General features: G+C 44.3%; 1 protein-coding gene across 7 annotated transcripts in view; it reads right to left on the bottom strand.

The window, feature by feature from the left end:
* Positions 1-15,890, bottom strand: part of tet3 (tet methylcytosine dioxygenase 3) — a 329,399-nt gene that overhangs the window by 44,457 nt on the left and 269,052 nt on the right. For all 7 annotated transcript variants that reach the window (XM_073059934.1, XM_073059969.1, XM_073059956.1 and 4 more), the window contains one exon: positions 4,393-4,486. In XM_073059934.1, the coding sequence (XP_072916035.1) occupies positions 4,393-4,486 (94 nt within the window). The remainder of the gene's footprint in view (positions 1-4,392; positions 4,487-15,890) is intronic.

Raw genomic sequence — 15,890 nt, 5'->3', positions numbered from 1 at the left:
CAACAGAAGATAACAAAAAAGGCATTACTCCAAGAAAAAATGAGGTACGAAGGTAAACTAGCCAAGAATATAAAGGAGGATAGTAAAAGCTTCTTTAGGTATGTGAATAGCAAAAAAAGAGTTAAGACCAAAATTGGGCCATTGAAGACAGAAACGGGTGAATTTATTATGGGGAACAAGGAAATGGCAGATGAGTTGAACAGGTACTTTGGATCTGTCTTCACTAGGGAAGACACAAACAATCTCCCAGATGTAAGAGTGGCCAAAGGAACTAGGGTAAAGGATGAACTGAAGGAAATTTATATTAGACAAGAAACGGTGTTGGATAGACTGTTGAGTCTGAAGGCTGATAAGTCCCCGGGACCTGATGGTCTGCATCCCAGGGTACTTAAAGAGGTGGCTCTAGAAATCGTGGACGCATTGGTAATCATTTTCCAATGTTCTATAGATTCAGGAACAGTTCCTGCTGATTGGAGGGTGGCTAATGTTGTCCCACTTTTCAAGAAAGGAGGGAGAGAGAAAACAGGGAATTATAGACCGGTTAGCCTGACGTCAGTGGTGGGAAAGATGCTGGAGTCAATTATAAAAGAGGAAATTACGACACATTTGGATAGCAGTAGAAGGATCAGTCCGAGTCAGCATGGATTTATGAAGGGAAAATCATGCTTGACTAATCTTCTGGAGTTTTTTTGAGGATGTAACTATGAAAATGGACAAGGGAGAGCCAGTGGATGTAGTGTACCTGGACTTCCAGAAAACTTTTGATAAAGTCCCACATAGGAGATTAGTGGACAAAATTAGGGCACATGGTATTGGGGGCAGAGTACTGACATGAATTGAAAATTGGCTGGCTGACAGGAAACAAAGAGTAGCAATTAACGGGTCCCTTTCGGAATGGCAGGCTGTGACCAGTGGGGTACCGCAAGGTTCAGTGCTGGGACCGCAGCTGTTTACAATATACATTAATGATTTAGATGAAGGGATTAAAAGTAACATTAGCAAATTTGCTGATGACACAAAGCTGGGTGGCAGTGTGAAATGTCAGGAGGATGTTATGAGAATGCAGGGTGACTTGGACAGGTTGGGTGAGTGGGCAAATGTATGGCAGATGCAGTTTAATGTGGATAAATGTGAGGTTATCCACTTTGGTGGCAAGAACAGGAAGGCAGATTACTGAAGGAGATGTGATCTTCCTGATCCTTTTCACTTGCTCATCCAGGTGGTGACTCTCTAGGAAGTCGCACAGATGAGGGTGACTGTGCTGAGCAGGAAGCTTGTGCAGATGCGGCAGGCTCAGGATGAGGTTCTCCATCTGCAGAGCTCTCTGCTTTGCCTCTAGACCGTTCCACCACCCCTCCTGCTCTGGCTTCTTGATGTCCTCCAGCACATTCTGGCCTCCATGTGCACCCTGGAATTCCATCAGCCTCTCAGCGGATGTCTGTTCCTCATGGAATTGCTTCCTGAAGAACTTGGAAAAGTGAAGTAGTCCAACATCATTCCGCCCAAAGCCAGAGGTTATGGGGAGAGAAACACGGGAGGAATAGTGCTCCTTTTCAATCTGCTTGTTGACTGCATCCTCACAGTCCTTGTGGTAGTTTGCTTGGGAAGCCACGTTCAAAAGTGCACAACTACAACTCACTATCACTCAAAGAATCATCTTACCAACCCGCATTATAAATCGGAGCATCCAGAGGAAACTTGTGTGCTCACGTTGGGTGTATGTGCAAACTCCACACAGACAGTGCCCGTGGTCTAGATTGAACCTGGGTCTCTGGTGCTCTATTAATTTCTGGGACTGTGTTGCCCTAAAGGCTAGAGATGCAGCAGGGAGAATCGTGCTCTCCCGATTTCCCTTCCCTGAAGTCCACAATCAATACCGTGGTCTTGCTGACATTGAGTGCCAGGTTGTAGTTTCAACACCACTCAACCAGCTGATCTATCTCACTCCAGTATGCCTCCCAATCAGCATCTGAGATTCTGCCAGCAACAGTGGTGTCGTTGGCAGATTTATATATGACTTTTGCTACCTCCTGGCCCTAAAAAAGTGGTCACTCAGTGTATGTTCATGGTTTCTGGGGTTGTAGCCCATCCATTTCAATGCTTGATGTGTTGTGTGTTCAGAGATGCTCTTCCGCATACCGCTGTTGGAACACGTGGTTGTTTGAGTTACTGTCACTTTCCTATCAGCTTGAACCAGTTTGGCCATTCTCCTCTGACCTCTCTCATTAACAAGGCCCTTTCACCCACCACTCACTGAATATATTTTATTTTTCACACCATTCTCTGTAAACCCTACAGACTGTTGTGTGTGAAAACTCTAAGAGATCAGCAGTTTCTGAGACACTCAGACCACTGCATCTGGCACCGGTAAAATTACTTCTATCACATTTCTTCCCCATTCTGATGCTTGGTCTGAACAACAACTGAACCTCTTGACCATGTCTGCATGCTTTTATGCATTGAGTTGCTGCACATGATTAGCTGAGTAACTATTTGTATTAATGAGCAGAGGGACAGGTGTGCCTGATAAAGTGGCCACTGACTGTAGGTGCAGAATTAGGGCCATTCAGCCCATTGAGTCTGCTCCACCATTCCATCACGGCTGATTTATTATCCCCCCCCCCAAACCCCATTCTCCTATCTTCTCCCCGTAATGCTTGACACCCTTAGAACCTATCAACTTCTGCTTTAAATGCAGCCAATGATTTGGCTTCCACAGCCATCAATGTCAATGATTTCCACCAATTCACCACCATCTAGCTAAATAAATTCCTCCTCATCTCCGTTCTACAGAGACGTCTTTGTATTCTGAGGCTGTACCCTCTGGTCCTAGAATCCCCTATTATAAGAAACATGTCCTGTCTATCTAGGCCTTTCAATATCTGATAGGCTTCAATGAAATCTCCCTCATTCTTCTAAATTCCAGCGAATACAGGACCAGAGCCATCAAACGCTCCTTATACAATACCGTTTCAAAGTCTTAAACACTCTAGATTTTATATATGGTTTCAGATGGTATGGCCTGATCTCAACATCATCGAGGCTGTCTGGGATTACCGGAGAGACAGAGGCAAACAAGACAGTAGAAGTCTGTAGAAGAACTTTGGCAAGTTCTCTGAGATGCGTGGAACTACCTACCAGCCGATTTTTCTTACAGAACTAAACGACAGTGTATCTCAGAGCACTGATACAGTTTTAAAGACAAAGGGTGGTCACACCAAATATTAAAAACACATGAGATTCAACAGATGCTGAAAATCCAAAGCAACACACGCAAAAAGCTGGAGGAACTCAGAAGATCTGGCAGCATCTAAGGAAATGAATAAACAATCAACATCTCAGACCTAGACATCAAGACTGGAAAGGAAGGGGGAAGACATCAGAATAAAACTGAGGGGGAGGGAAATGAGGATAGTTAGAAGGTGATAGATGAAGCCAGGTGCATAAGAAAAGAAAATGGCTGGAGAGGAAGGAATCTGATAGGAGATAGAAAAAGACCATAGGAGAAAGGGAAGGAGGTGGGGCACCAGGGAGAGGTGATAGGCAGATGAAAAGAGGTAAGGGGCCAGAATGGGGAATAGAAGAAGGCTATTCAGAGAGAATATAAGGTGTAGCCTCTCTACCCTAAGGGTGGCCTCCTAGTGGTACAAGGGGGATGCCATGGATCAACATGTTGGAAATGGGAATGGGAATTAAAATATTTGGCCACCAGAAGTTCCGCTTTTGGCAGATAGTGCGAGGTGCTTGATGAAGTGGTCCCCCAATTTAAGATGGGTCTCACCAATGTACAGGAGGCTGAATAGGAAGTACCAGACACAATAGATGACCCCAGCTGATTTGCAGGTGGAGCGTTGCCTCACCTGGAAGGACTGTCTGGGGCCCTGAATGGAGGTGAATGGGCAGGTGTAGTACTTTGGCTGCTTGCAGGGATGAGCGCTGGAAGGGAGGTTAGTGGGGAGAGACAAATGGACACACCCGAAACTGATTTGATTTAGTCTGTTAACTGTTCACTGCCCTTTTGTAATAAATCTTTTGATACTTCGAAACTTCTCATTTCATTATCTTTGAAGGCATCTCAGCTTTACAGAGTTTTTTTTTACGTGTGCCCAAGACTTTTGCACAGCACTGTACATTAACCCTTTCATTCTCGGGATAATTTTCGTGATCCTTTTGTTATTGATCTACATTGATTAAACACTGGCAGGAATGTATCTGCAAGAATCTAGAATAAAGCAAGGTCGGATCAGGGAGCAAGAGTTATTAGCACTATACAAACTTGCGTTGTGTACATTTGGGCAGGAATCTAAAGGGTATGCAACAAGCTTCAGCCTCAGAAAGTCGTTTCATTGGAACCTCTGAGCAATATTAGTTGTGAAAGCAAAAGACACTTACCCACTTTGCAATTGGACATCCCTGGGAACTCTTGCCTTCTTTCCCTGTGTAAATGACCTTCTCAATTCTAACTGCTTTCCCTTTCTCCCCATACCTGAAAAAAAAGTCAAGGTTTCGTTAAAACAATTCGGAAGATTAATAGATTATCCTCTGGACAGGAAGTCATCTAGTTCTGCAAAGTGGCCTCTCTAATTGCAAAAAACCATCAGTGGATTCCAGAACAGTGGATCAGTGGCCATCTGAGATACTGCCTGCTTCAAGCAGGTTTCAATTAGACCGGTGCCCAAGAAGAAATTGGTAACCTGCCTCAATGGCTATCATCCAGTACATCCACTGTGATGGAGTGCTTTGAGAGGCTGGTGATGAAACGTATCAACTCCTGTCTGAGAAGTGATTTGGATCTGCTCCAACTTACATACCGTCACAACAGGTCAACAGCAGATACTCTTTCATCGGCTCTTCACACAGCTCTGGGACATCTGGACAGTGAAGGTATCAACATCAGGATGTTCTTCATTGACTACTGCTCAGCGTTTAACACTATCATCCCTCAAAAGTAATCAATAAATTGAGAACTAGGCCTCGATAGCTCCTTGTGGAACTGGATCCTCAATTTCCTCACTTGCAGATCCCAGTCAGTTCAGATCAACAACATCTTCTCTACACTCTCCATCAGCAGAGGTGCACCACAAGGCTGTGTGCTGAGCCCCCTGCTTGACTCGCTTCACACTTATGACTGTGAGGCTAAGCACTGCTCCAATGCCATATTTAAGTTTGCTGGCAACATCACTGTTAGTGGCTGAATCAAAGGTGGTGACAAAGCAGCAGAAAGGAGGGAGTTTGAAAATCTGTTTGAGTGATGTTCAACTAACAAATGTCAGCCAAGTGAAGGAGCTTATTATTGAGTACAGGAGGAAGAGATTGTGGGGGGGCACATGATCCAATCCTCATTCGGGGATCAGAGGTGGAGAGGGACATGGACTTTAAGTTCCTCAGAGGATCTGTCCTGGGACCGAAACTTAAGTGCCATTTCAAAGAAGGCTCCTCTTTCTTAGAGGTTTGCACAGATTTGGGATGTCATCTAATAGGATAACAAGCATCTCTAGATGCACAGTGGAGAGTACCCTGACTGGCTGCACCACGCAGTGGAATGGAAACACTGGAGAGCGGAAAAGCCTCCAAGAAGTAGCAGATACAGCCCAGTCCACCAGAGGAAAAGCCTTCCCAGCATGGAGCACGTCTACAAGGAACGGTGCACAAGAAAACAGCATTCGTCATCAAAGACCTTGACCATCAGGCTATGCTCTCTTCTCCCTGCTGCCATTGGGAAGAATGTAAAGAGCCTCAGGCCTCATACCACGAAGTTCAGGAACAGTTACTGCTGTACACTTCAACCTTCAGTCTCCTGAACCAGCATGGATAACTTCACTCAGCTCAACAATCAAACTGCTCATTGAACAGAACCGATGGACTCACTTTCGGGGACTCTGTAACTCATGTTCTCAGAATTATTTATTTATTATTATTATTATCATTATTTTTCATTTGCACAGTTTGTCAGCCTTTGCTTATGTTGTCGTTTTTCATTGATTCTATTGTATTTCCTTGTTCTATTGTGAATATCTGCGAGGAAAATTATCTCGGGGTAGTATGTGCACTTTGATAATACATTTCCTTTGAACTTTGAAGTTTTCAGTTATGGCTCTGAAAATAAACAAAATATGGTGTGGAGCAGAGGCCATTTAGCCCATCAAGCCTGAATCAGCAAGATCATAGCTGATCTTCAACACCATTCTCCTGCAATGTCCTCACATCCCCGATTCCATAATATCCAGAGGTTTATCCCTCTCTCTTTCAAACACAGTCACTGACGGAGGCTTGAAAGTTCTCTGAGAAGAAATTTCTGAAGATTTGCCACGCTCCGCACAATCTTTTTCCCCTGAAATTTCAATCCTAAATTCTCTCCTCCCCGATTATTTTGAGACTGTGTATCCCTATAGTTCCAGACTCCTCAACTATGGGAATCACTCTCCCAGTATCGACGTTCTAATATTACCTCTCATTTGTAGTATTAAAGATTTTAAATGATCATTTCTCCTGTCATCACTTTCTAAGCCTCATAATACCTGTGTGTAAATTTGGCCCAGTCTTTGGGTGTTTTGACTGTAGACTCTTGGCATAACTTTCCACAGTGCTAAGGGTATGTTTGAATACACTTGTTTCCCTCTCTTACTGCCTACAATAATTCTTGGGTGTCTCTTTTTGCCAAGGTCAGAAATGGTGTGGGGAATTGGACAGGTGCATTGAATAAAGACCCAAGCCATGTGACTGAAAAGTGATTTGACAGAGGTGAATCCTGTTTGCTGCCAGTTCTGAGTCAAAATGTACTAATGTTGAAATGTGATTGAACACTACCAACCGTGACTCTCCAGCGTGATCCCACTTGCAGGTTACTGGGGTGGTACCTCTTTGTGCTGTCTAGCTTGCGACTTAACTCTAAGCTCTCGGTTGCAAGTGAATTTTGATGCACTTAGGGAGTGACCAGAAGAGTCCCATTCCAGGCATGGAGCACACCCTTCATCTGCAGCAGAATTCTGAAGCACTGAAGCACTAATACATCATTTCCCCTCACACAGGTACCTTAACGCCTGCTTCATGATGCAGCGTGATTACAGCTGATCTCCCCAGGCTTCATCTCATCATTGCCAGATCCCCACAGCCCTCAATTCCATGATCTTTGAATAATGTATCTTTTTAAATAACCCCAATGATCCGGCCTCCACAATCTTGTGATTATGACTCAAACACGAGGAGATCTGCCGATGCTGGAAATTGCATTAGATGCTCATGATGAAGAAATGACAGCAAACTCCGTAGCAGGTAACTACCTCTAACAGTAACAAACTCACTACCGTAGGTAAAGGGGAAAGACAGGCTGAAAAAACAGCAAAGAAAAGAAGAACAAAGAACCTTGCCTCATGGTTGCCTTTATACTGAAAACCACCTTAAACCGGACAGATAAGAAAATTCTTTTGATAAGAACAGCCAGTGAGAGAGTTTGGTTTATGCTAGTGCGACACACTCACAGACAAAGTAACTGCAAAAAAAATATAACCAGCTATATTAAAAATTATTGGAAGTTTTCTCAACACTTACAAACAGGTAGAATATACAAACATATAAGCAAGCTTCAAGTTAAGTTACAAGAAAATTGACGATTTAGACCCTAATTCAACAGGTCTGGGTACTCTCCATACACGGTGCCCGACTTGCAGAGTTCCTTCAGCATTTTGTGTGGGTTGCTATGTAACTGTGTCCCCTTCTTCAAGATTCCCCCACTAATGGAAACAATCAAAAACAGACCCCTTGAGCCACCGACCAGATACACGCCAACGTTTTTGCCCATCTAACGGGTTACTGATGGGTGGTGAGGTGGAGATACGTCTCTACTGAAGGAGGTGTAAGTTATACCTTCTCTCCGCTAGCCTGAAGGTCACCCTTGGGCAAGGTGTAGCACCTGCTTTGCCCCTGATGAAGGTCAAGTGAAACCATGGGAGCAGGTGGTGGATGGTCCTATGAGCAGCTGGTGCATATCACAAGTCCTGGTTATGCGACCACTGACGCCAGACAATCTCTGAAGAGTATTGATAATGTCTGAGGTCACCACAAACCTCTCAAAACATCACATCACAGTGGATGTAAATGTTGCTGGATGATAGTCATTGAGACACTGGTATAATTGAATGCCGCTTAAAGCAGGTAGCTACCTCAGACTGCCGAAGTGAGAGGTTAAAGGTCTCGGTGAACACTCCAGCCAGTTGACTGGTCTTTAGCACTCGGCCAGGTACTCCATTTCGGCCTTATGCTTTCTGTGGGTTCACTCTCCCAAAGGAAGCTTATCACATATCAGCTTCAGAGACTGAAATCACAGGGTCACTGGGGGCTGTAGAAGTTTGTGAAGGTTCCTCCATGCTTTGACGGTTAAAGCAAGTGTAGAAGACATGGAGCTCATTGGGAATCAAAACGCTGTTGTCACCAATGTTGCTTGATTGCACCTTGTAGGAGGTGATAGCATTCAAGCCCTGCCATGGCTGTTTGGCATCCTTCAGTGATTCAAGTTTGGTCTGGAATTGCCACCTTACCCGTGAGGTGGTTTCTGGAGATCGTAACCTGACCTCTTGTAACTTTCTTGGTCGCCAGACTTGAATGCCTCTGATCTGGCCCTCAGCAGGTTGCAGATCTCATGGTTCATCCAGGGCCACACGGAATTACGGAAGACTCTGAATGATTTTGCGGGGCCACACCCGTGTACAGCTGTTTTAATAAAGTCCGTGACAACCATGGTGTGTTCATTTAGATCCACTGATGACCCTTTGAATATGGCCCAGTCCACCATCTCAAAGAAATCCCGTCGCCACTCCTCTTGTTACTCAGTTTATCTTTTATATTTCTTTTTCTCTATTTCCATGAAGCTTCGGCTAATTGTGCCAAAATGTACTGGTCCCCATGTGCCCCGATTAACGGGATTCCACTGTGGTCTTCGGCACACATACATAGCCAGGGTGCTTAAAACTTTTGCACAGTACTGCGGTAATTTTATGTATTGCCCTGGCCTGCTGACACAAAGAAAAACAAATTTCATGACATATGTGAGAGATGAGAAACCTGATTCTGATGTGGGTCTCTATTGTGGACTGAGAGTGGGAAGGAAGCAGGGAGAGGGGAATCATGGTTGGGAAAAGGGGAAGGGGAAAGAGAAAGAATGGGAAGCACCAGAGAGACATTCTGTAATGATCAATCAACCAATTGTTTGGAATCAAATGCCCTCGCCTGGAGTCTCAGGGCTGGGTGTGTCTGCGCCCCTGGCTGGCCACCTGTCCCACACCCCTCCTGTGGCATTCCACCCTCACCATTCCCAACATGCTTTGTCCCTACCAGATTTACAAACTTGCTCTCCACTCCATGTAGGCAAATACAGTACTATGCAAAAGTTTTGGGCACCCTCTATATATATATATATATATGTCTAAGACTTTTGTGCAGTACTGTATATATATTTCTTATTTTAATTTATAGATCTTTGATGTACTGCACAACACTGCTGCTGCAAAACAACATATTTCACGACATATGGCAGTGATATTAAACCTGATTCTGATTCTGACAAGGCATTTCACAAAATACAGGCACGCACGATCGGCCCCTCTTTCAAAACTCCTCAGTGCCTGGAATCAGTTAATCGCAGTAAAAGGACCTTTGCTAATTACTTTCCGGCACTCTTACAGGGATCTCAGAAGGGCAGAGCTTTATGTTGTTGGCTGGATTTTCACAAACAAAATCCTGACGGCACCCTGTAAAAATAAAGGCAGCAGCTCCTTTGCTCTGCTTGAGTCGGTCTCCTTGCACAGAACAGGCAGATAATCAGGGTAATATATTAGAATGCTCTGGGAGGCTACAGTGGACCAAGATGGGGAGCAATGGTGCGTACTCTAAAACACCTCAAAGCATGTTCCCATGCCCCGCTGCATAATCGCGGGTGACTGCACTTATAGAGTCTAAGCTAGCAAGCCCACCTCACATCAACAAACAGAGAGACTTGCAGACACAGCACCAATAAATTAAAAGTCTGATATGCTACAATGGAAGATTTTGCTCGCTTTGACATTCTCCGGCCCCTGTTCATACAATGCAAATTATTTCAGTGTGCAGCCATGCCAGGTGTAATCCACTTGCTTTGAATTGACATGTACCAGAAAACAAATTTTGCTCTGTCTGGGATATTGTGGTGTCAAGACAGTCTGTGGAGCAGCTATCAGACTGTTGCATGCAACCAGTGGCTACTTTAATAGGTACCCCCAGTGGCTAAAAATGTGGCTACTAAATGTACATTGAAGGTCTTCTGCTGCTGTAGCCCATCCACTTCAAGGTTCGGCATGTTGTGCATTCAGAGATGCTCTTTTGCACACCACCATTGTAACACGTGATTATTTGAGTTACTGTTGCTGTCCTGTCAGCTTGAACCAGTCTGGCCATTCTCCTCTGACCTCTCTCATTAACAAGGCATTTTCGCTCACTGGAAATTTGTGGTTCTTTGCGCCACTCTCTGTAAACCCTAGAGACTGCTGTGCATGAAAATCCCAAAAGAACAGCAGTCTCTGAGATATTCAAACCACCCCATTCGGCACCAACAATCATTCCACACCTCATTCCTACACTGACACAGGCACCATCCAATTGCATTTTCACATACCCTGCTGCTACCTAGAAGAGCTCCTCTGGCCAAGAGTCACTGTTGCTTTCTCATTTCCAGTCAGTACGTACAGATACTCTTGCACCTAGTTTCACTTTATGTACGTGCGATCAGTCTACGTACGTAAGCTGACGAATCCTGAAGAAGGGTCTCAGCCCAAAACGCCGACAGTTTACTCTTTTCCATAGATGCTGCCTGACCTACTGAGTTCCTCCAGCATTTTGTGTTTGTTGTTTTGGATTTCCAGCATCTGCAGATTTTCTTGTGCTTACATATACTGTATAAACTCATCTTTGTATATAAAGCCACCCTCAACAGTTACTCGTGCCCAGTTTGGTAGGGTTGCTTTTATATTTGTATTAACTATGTTTTTAATTCTGCATCGGATCCAGAGAAAAACAATCATTTTGTTCTCATTTACGCTCGTGTACTGAGGAATGACGGTAAGCGTTTTTGAATCTTGAATCTACCGTCATCTGAGATATCAGTTTCTGAAACTCTTTGCTTTCACCAGGAAGCCATCAGCGAATAAACGAGTTTGCCCCACTGCCGTGGCTGTGTATCGGTGCGTTGCACACTCCCAGCCCCAGCTATTGTGGCGGTCCACGGCCGGCAGTGCGAAGCAGTGACCGGAATCTGGCAGGGGGACCAGCTGCTTGTGCTCGTGCCTCGACGGGTTCAGGCCCCACTTTCACTCGCGAGGGCAGGGAAGCTCCCGGCGTGCGTGCCAACTGAGTCAAAGTTCAAAACCCTTGTCGGAATTAATCTCGATCGGTATGCAACATGCTGAAATTGGCAAGCCGCCCCTCCAAAGAGAGGCTTGGCTGCACGCAGTCTGTCACAACTGGGTTAAATCTGGAAGTTGTGGGGCCTCTATAGTGTGGATCCTTCCCGCGGACTTAACCATTGATCTGCTCCCACGTCCATGTGATCACATGCCGGGGGATTGTCTATCTCAGCAGTGCTTTACAGGCCCAAATTAATTCTACTCCATCCATCCAAGAATCTCTTTGACCCTCTGCCATCAGACAGGCGATACCATAGCATTAGGACAAGGACTGCTAGGATGGGAAACAGCTTCTTTCCCCAGGTTGTGAGGTTACTGAACTCCCCGCCACAACTCAGGTTTCATCACTTATGAAACACCAGTAGCATTATACTGTTTACTTTTTAAACTCATGCCATAAATGCACCTTATTATTTGTTAATTTAGTTACAAATAAATTCTCCGGGCTGCAAGTCTGCAATGTTTTGCTCCACTGTGTGATGAACTGAGGTGGCGGCTGTGGGCCTGATCGGGGATTCCTGCCTATGGACTCACTTTTGCTCTGAATGCTGTTGCTTGCTTTGAGGTGTATAAGACGATGAGAGGCACTGATCGTGTGGATAGTCGGAGGCTATCTATGTTTCTACTGTTTGCACAATGTGTGTTTTTTCTCTCTCTCTGCGCATTGGATGCTTGTTGTTTTTTTTAAAATGGGTAATTGTTTTGTGGCTGGCTGTAAGCAGATGAATCTCAAGGTTGTATAATTTATAGATATTTTGATAATAAACGTACTTTGAACTCCTGTGTATGAGAGACAGTATATGTACTGTGTTGTGCATCTTGGTTTCATTTGATGGTATACATGTGCACAGTTGAATGACAATAAACTTGAAATTGTACTAACTATAGGCAACTACACTTTACGGTATGTATACTGATGATTGTTTTGACAAGGAAGGAATGGGTTTGATATTTTCATTCAGAAAGTCTAGAGATGTCCACCTTCCACAGGGTGACAGCAGCTGATGAGCAGTGAGAATAGTGAGTGGTCATGGACTTTGATCCATACAGCATGGCCATGGCCCTTCAGCCCATCGTCACCATGCTGACCAAAATGCCCAACCAAGCTCATCCCATTTGCTGCATTTGGCTCCTAATCCCTCACCCTGTCCACTTACCTGTCCAAGTTCCAGGTCAAGTCAAGTCAAGTTTATTGTCATTTAACTATATACATGAGACAACGTTTCTCTGAACCAGGGTGTAAAGCACTGTAGTACACATAACATATAATAACTTATGAAAGTAAGGATGAAATCTACAGATGGATCACACTTAGATAAAGAAACTAAAGTGCAGAAATTAAATGTTGTGAGGTACAGAACAGATTAACCGGTTACACTTCGAATGCGATGCGGCAGGGAGTTCAGAAGCCTAATGGCCTGAAACTGTTTTGCCTCCTGACCATCCTTGTGTTTATGCATCAGAGTCTCCTGTCTGATGGTAGAAAGTCAAAGAAGATGCTGGATGGGTGGGTGATATCCTTGTTAATAATCAGGTCCCTGCATACTCTACGTTCCTGATAAATGTCCCTGATGGATGTCCACAGGTATGTCCTCTGGCAGCCTGTTCCATATATACTCACCACCCTCCGGGTGACAAATTTGCCTCTCAAATTCCCATTAAATTTCTCCCCTCTCACCTTCACCCTGCAGTTCTTAATTCCCCAAGCACAGCAGAAAGACTGTGCACAGTCATCCTATCCATCCCCCCCTCAAGATTTTACACACTTCTGTCAGGTCACCCTTCTTCTCCTCCGAAGTCCCAGCCTACTTAGTTTTCCTGTATACCTCAGCCTCTCGAGACCTGGCAACATCCTTATCGATCTTTTCTGCATTCTTTCCAGCTTAATGGAATCCTTCCTATAGCAGGGTGGCGAGACTGAACACTACATTCCAAACATGGCCTCAGCAACCTTACAGCATGAGACACAGAAGCAGAATTAGGTCATTCGGCCCATCGAGTCTGCTCTGCCATTCCATCATGGCTGATTTACTATCCCTCTCTACCCCATTCTCCTGGCTTCTCCCATTAACCTTTGACACCCTGATTAATCAAGAACCTATCAACCTCAGCTTTAAATATATCTAATGATGCAACCTCCACAGCCACCTATGGCAATGAATTCCGTAGATTTAACACTTTCTGGCTAAAGAAATACCTCCTCTCCTCTGTTCTAAAAGGGATGTCCTTGTATTCTGAGGCCATGCCCTCTGTCAAAGACTCTTCCACTATAGAAAGCATCCTCTCCACATCCACTCTATCTAGGCCTTTCAATATTCTATAGGTTTCAATGAAATCCCCCCTCATTCTTCTAAATACGAGAGTACAGGCTCAGAGCCATAAATGGTCCTCATACATTAACCCTTTCATTCCTGACATCCCACCTTCTATAATCATTGCCCCTCTCAATCAGTTATCAACTTTGCTCATTCTTCTCACTGTTGGGGGGTTAGGAAAGGGGTTCCCAGTCTTCAGTGTTCAAGGCATTCCAACTCAACATGCAATGATTCAGAAAGTGCCTGTGATTGTTCTTTTGAGCCCCCTTCCTCAAAGACTGATGGAAACGGGGTTGTTGAGTATTTTTAATGCAGAGATAGATTTGATTCTTGTTAAGGGGTGAAAGGTTGGACAGAAATGCAGAAACAAAGTTACAATCTAATCAACAGCACTCTAAGTAGTGAAGCAGGCTCAGGATTCCTGCTTCTCGTTCCCAAGTGTATAACTTAGCTGAATTAAATGCATTTGTCTTATCCAGTGACTGCCCATGGCATTTGTGACAACCTAATATCTTAAGTGGACTTTTTTTCCCTCACACTTCAAAGGAAATGTGACACCATCAGAAGCTATTTCATGATAAATATCACAAGTTGCGGCACAAAATTTACAGCCAGAATGTCGACTGTATGTCAAGAATGTAAGGAAGTTATTTTATTCAATTGCATGTCATTGCTTGTCAAACATCAAGCTGTGGTTTGAGCTTGGTATAGATTTAGCCTGGCCTTTTAAAGAGAACCGCTTCCTTTATTTTAACTCAGCATTCAATATGAAAGCAAATTTTTTTTCTCTCTCTTTCATATCAGTCATTCTCAAAGGGAGAGACTGTTAAAGGGCGACACTTCTTCTTTTGACATGTTGCATATATAACTAAGAAAGGGCACGGTTATGAACGCAAGCATGAGAAAATCTGCAGATGCTGGAAATCCAATGCAACACACACAAAATGCTGTAGGAACTCAGCGGGTCAGGCAGCATCTGTGGAAAAGAGTGAACAGTTGACGTTTCGGCCCCAGACCTTTCATCTGGACATCATTATACTAATAAAAAGGCAAACCTTTGGATCACTTTGGTAATTTTATAGGGAGTGAATTGGGCAGTACAGAGTGTAGTAGTTAGTGGAACCCTATCACTAGGTTGAATTCCTGCCGCTGTTTGTAAGGAGTTTGTCCATTCTCCCTGTGACTGTGTGGGTTTCCTTCAGGTGCTCTGGTTTCCTCCCATATTCCAAAGACATATGGATTAGTAGGGTAATTGGTCATATGGGTATAACTGGCCTGTAACTGTGCTGTATTTCAAAATAATAAACAACAATAGAACTGCAACATCATTTTGAATTAATTTCCAAGCCGACATAATTCCCTTGCTCTGTGGTCTAGTCTTGTTTTGAGTATCTGCGAGATGAGCCCAGAAGGGAACACTTGTAAATTGCCCCACCTCACCACCCTGTTTGAGAGGGATGGAGGAAATATTTAGCTGTGATCGACGCCATTAAAGATCACAGATGTGTATCATGATGCCGATTATTACAAGATCATGTGACAAATATGGTTAATCTTTAATCTGGAATAATTCGGAAGCAATTAGGAGGAAGTTTTACTGGAATAATCCAAGGAGTGGGCAAGTTGTCTTCTGACTTGAGGACTAGGCCTCAAGCTGCGGTGTTGCCACCCAGGAGAGAGGTGTCAGAGTCGGAGCCCTCCACCGGAGGTGGTGTGGGTGAGGCATCCAATCTGGAGTTGGTGCTGCCCCCAGTGTTCACTTGGCAGAAGACAAGTCGTATTGTGTTCGACTGCAGATGCCTACAATGCTCACGGTCTCAGGGTCTTTCTTTGTGTGACTGTATTTTACTGATAACTTATCTGTGTTTGCTCTCTTATATGTGCTATGTGTGCCTTGTGCTGTGTGTGTGACTGTTAGTATTGCGTTTTGTACCTTGGCCCCGGAGTAACGCTGTTTCGTTTGCCTGTATTTACGGGTATTCACGTATGGCTGAGTGATAATTAAACTTGAACTTGACTTCATACGGGTCAAGCTTCTACCCACAGGAGTTTAGAAGCATGAGAGGTGATGTAATTGAAGCAGAAAGGTCCAGAAGTATCTCATCACAGTGGACAAGCAGAAGTGCAGAAGGTATGGCAAAACTTC

Source organism: Hemitrygon akajei, chromosome 1 (genome assembly GCF_048418815.1).
Source record: "Hemitrygon akajei chromosome 1, sHemAka1.3, whole genome shotgun sequence".
Classification (NCBI taxonomy): Eukaryota; Metazoa; Chordata; class Chondrichthyes; order Myliobatiformes; family Dasyatidae; genus Hemitrygon; species Hemitrygon akajei.
This window is presented reverse-complemented; position numbering and strand designations above follow the sequence as displayed.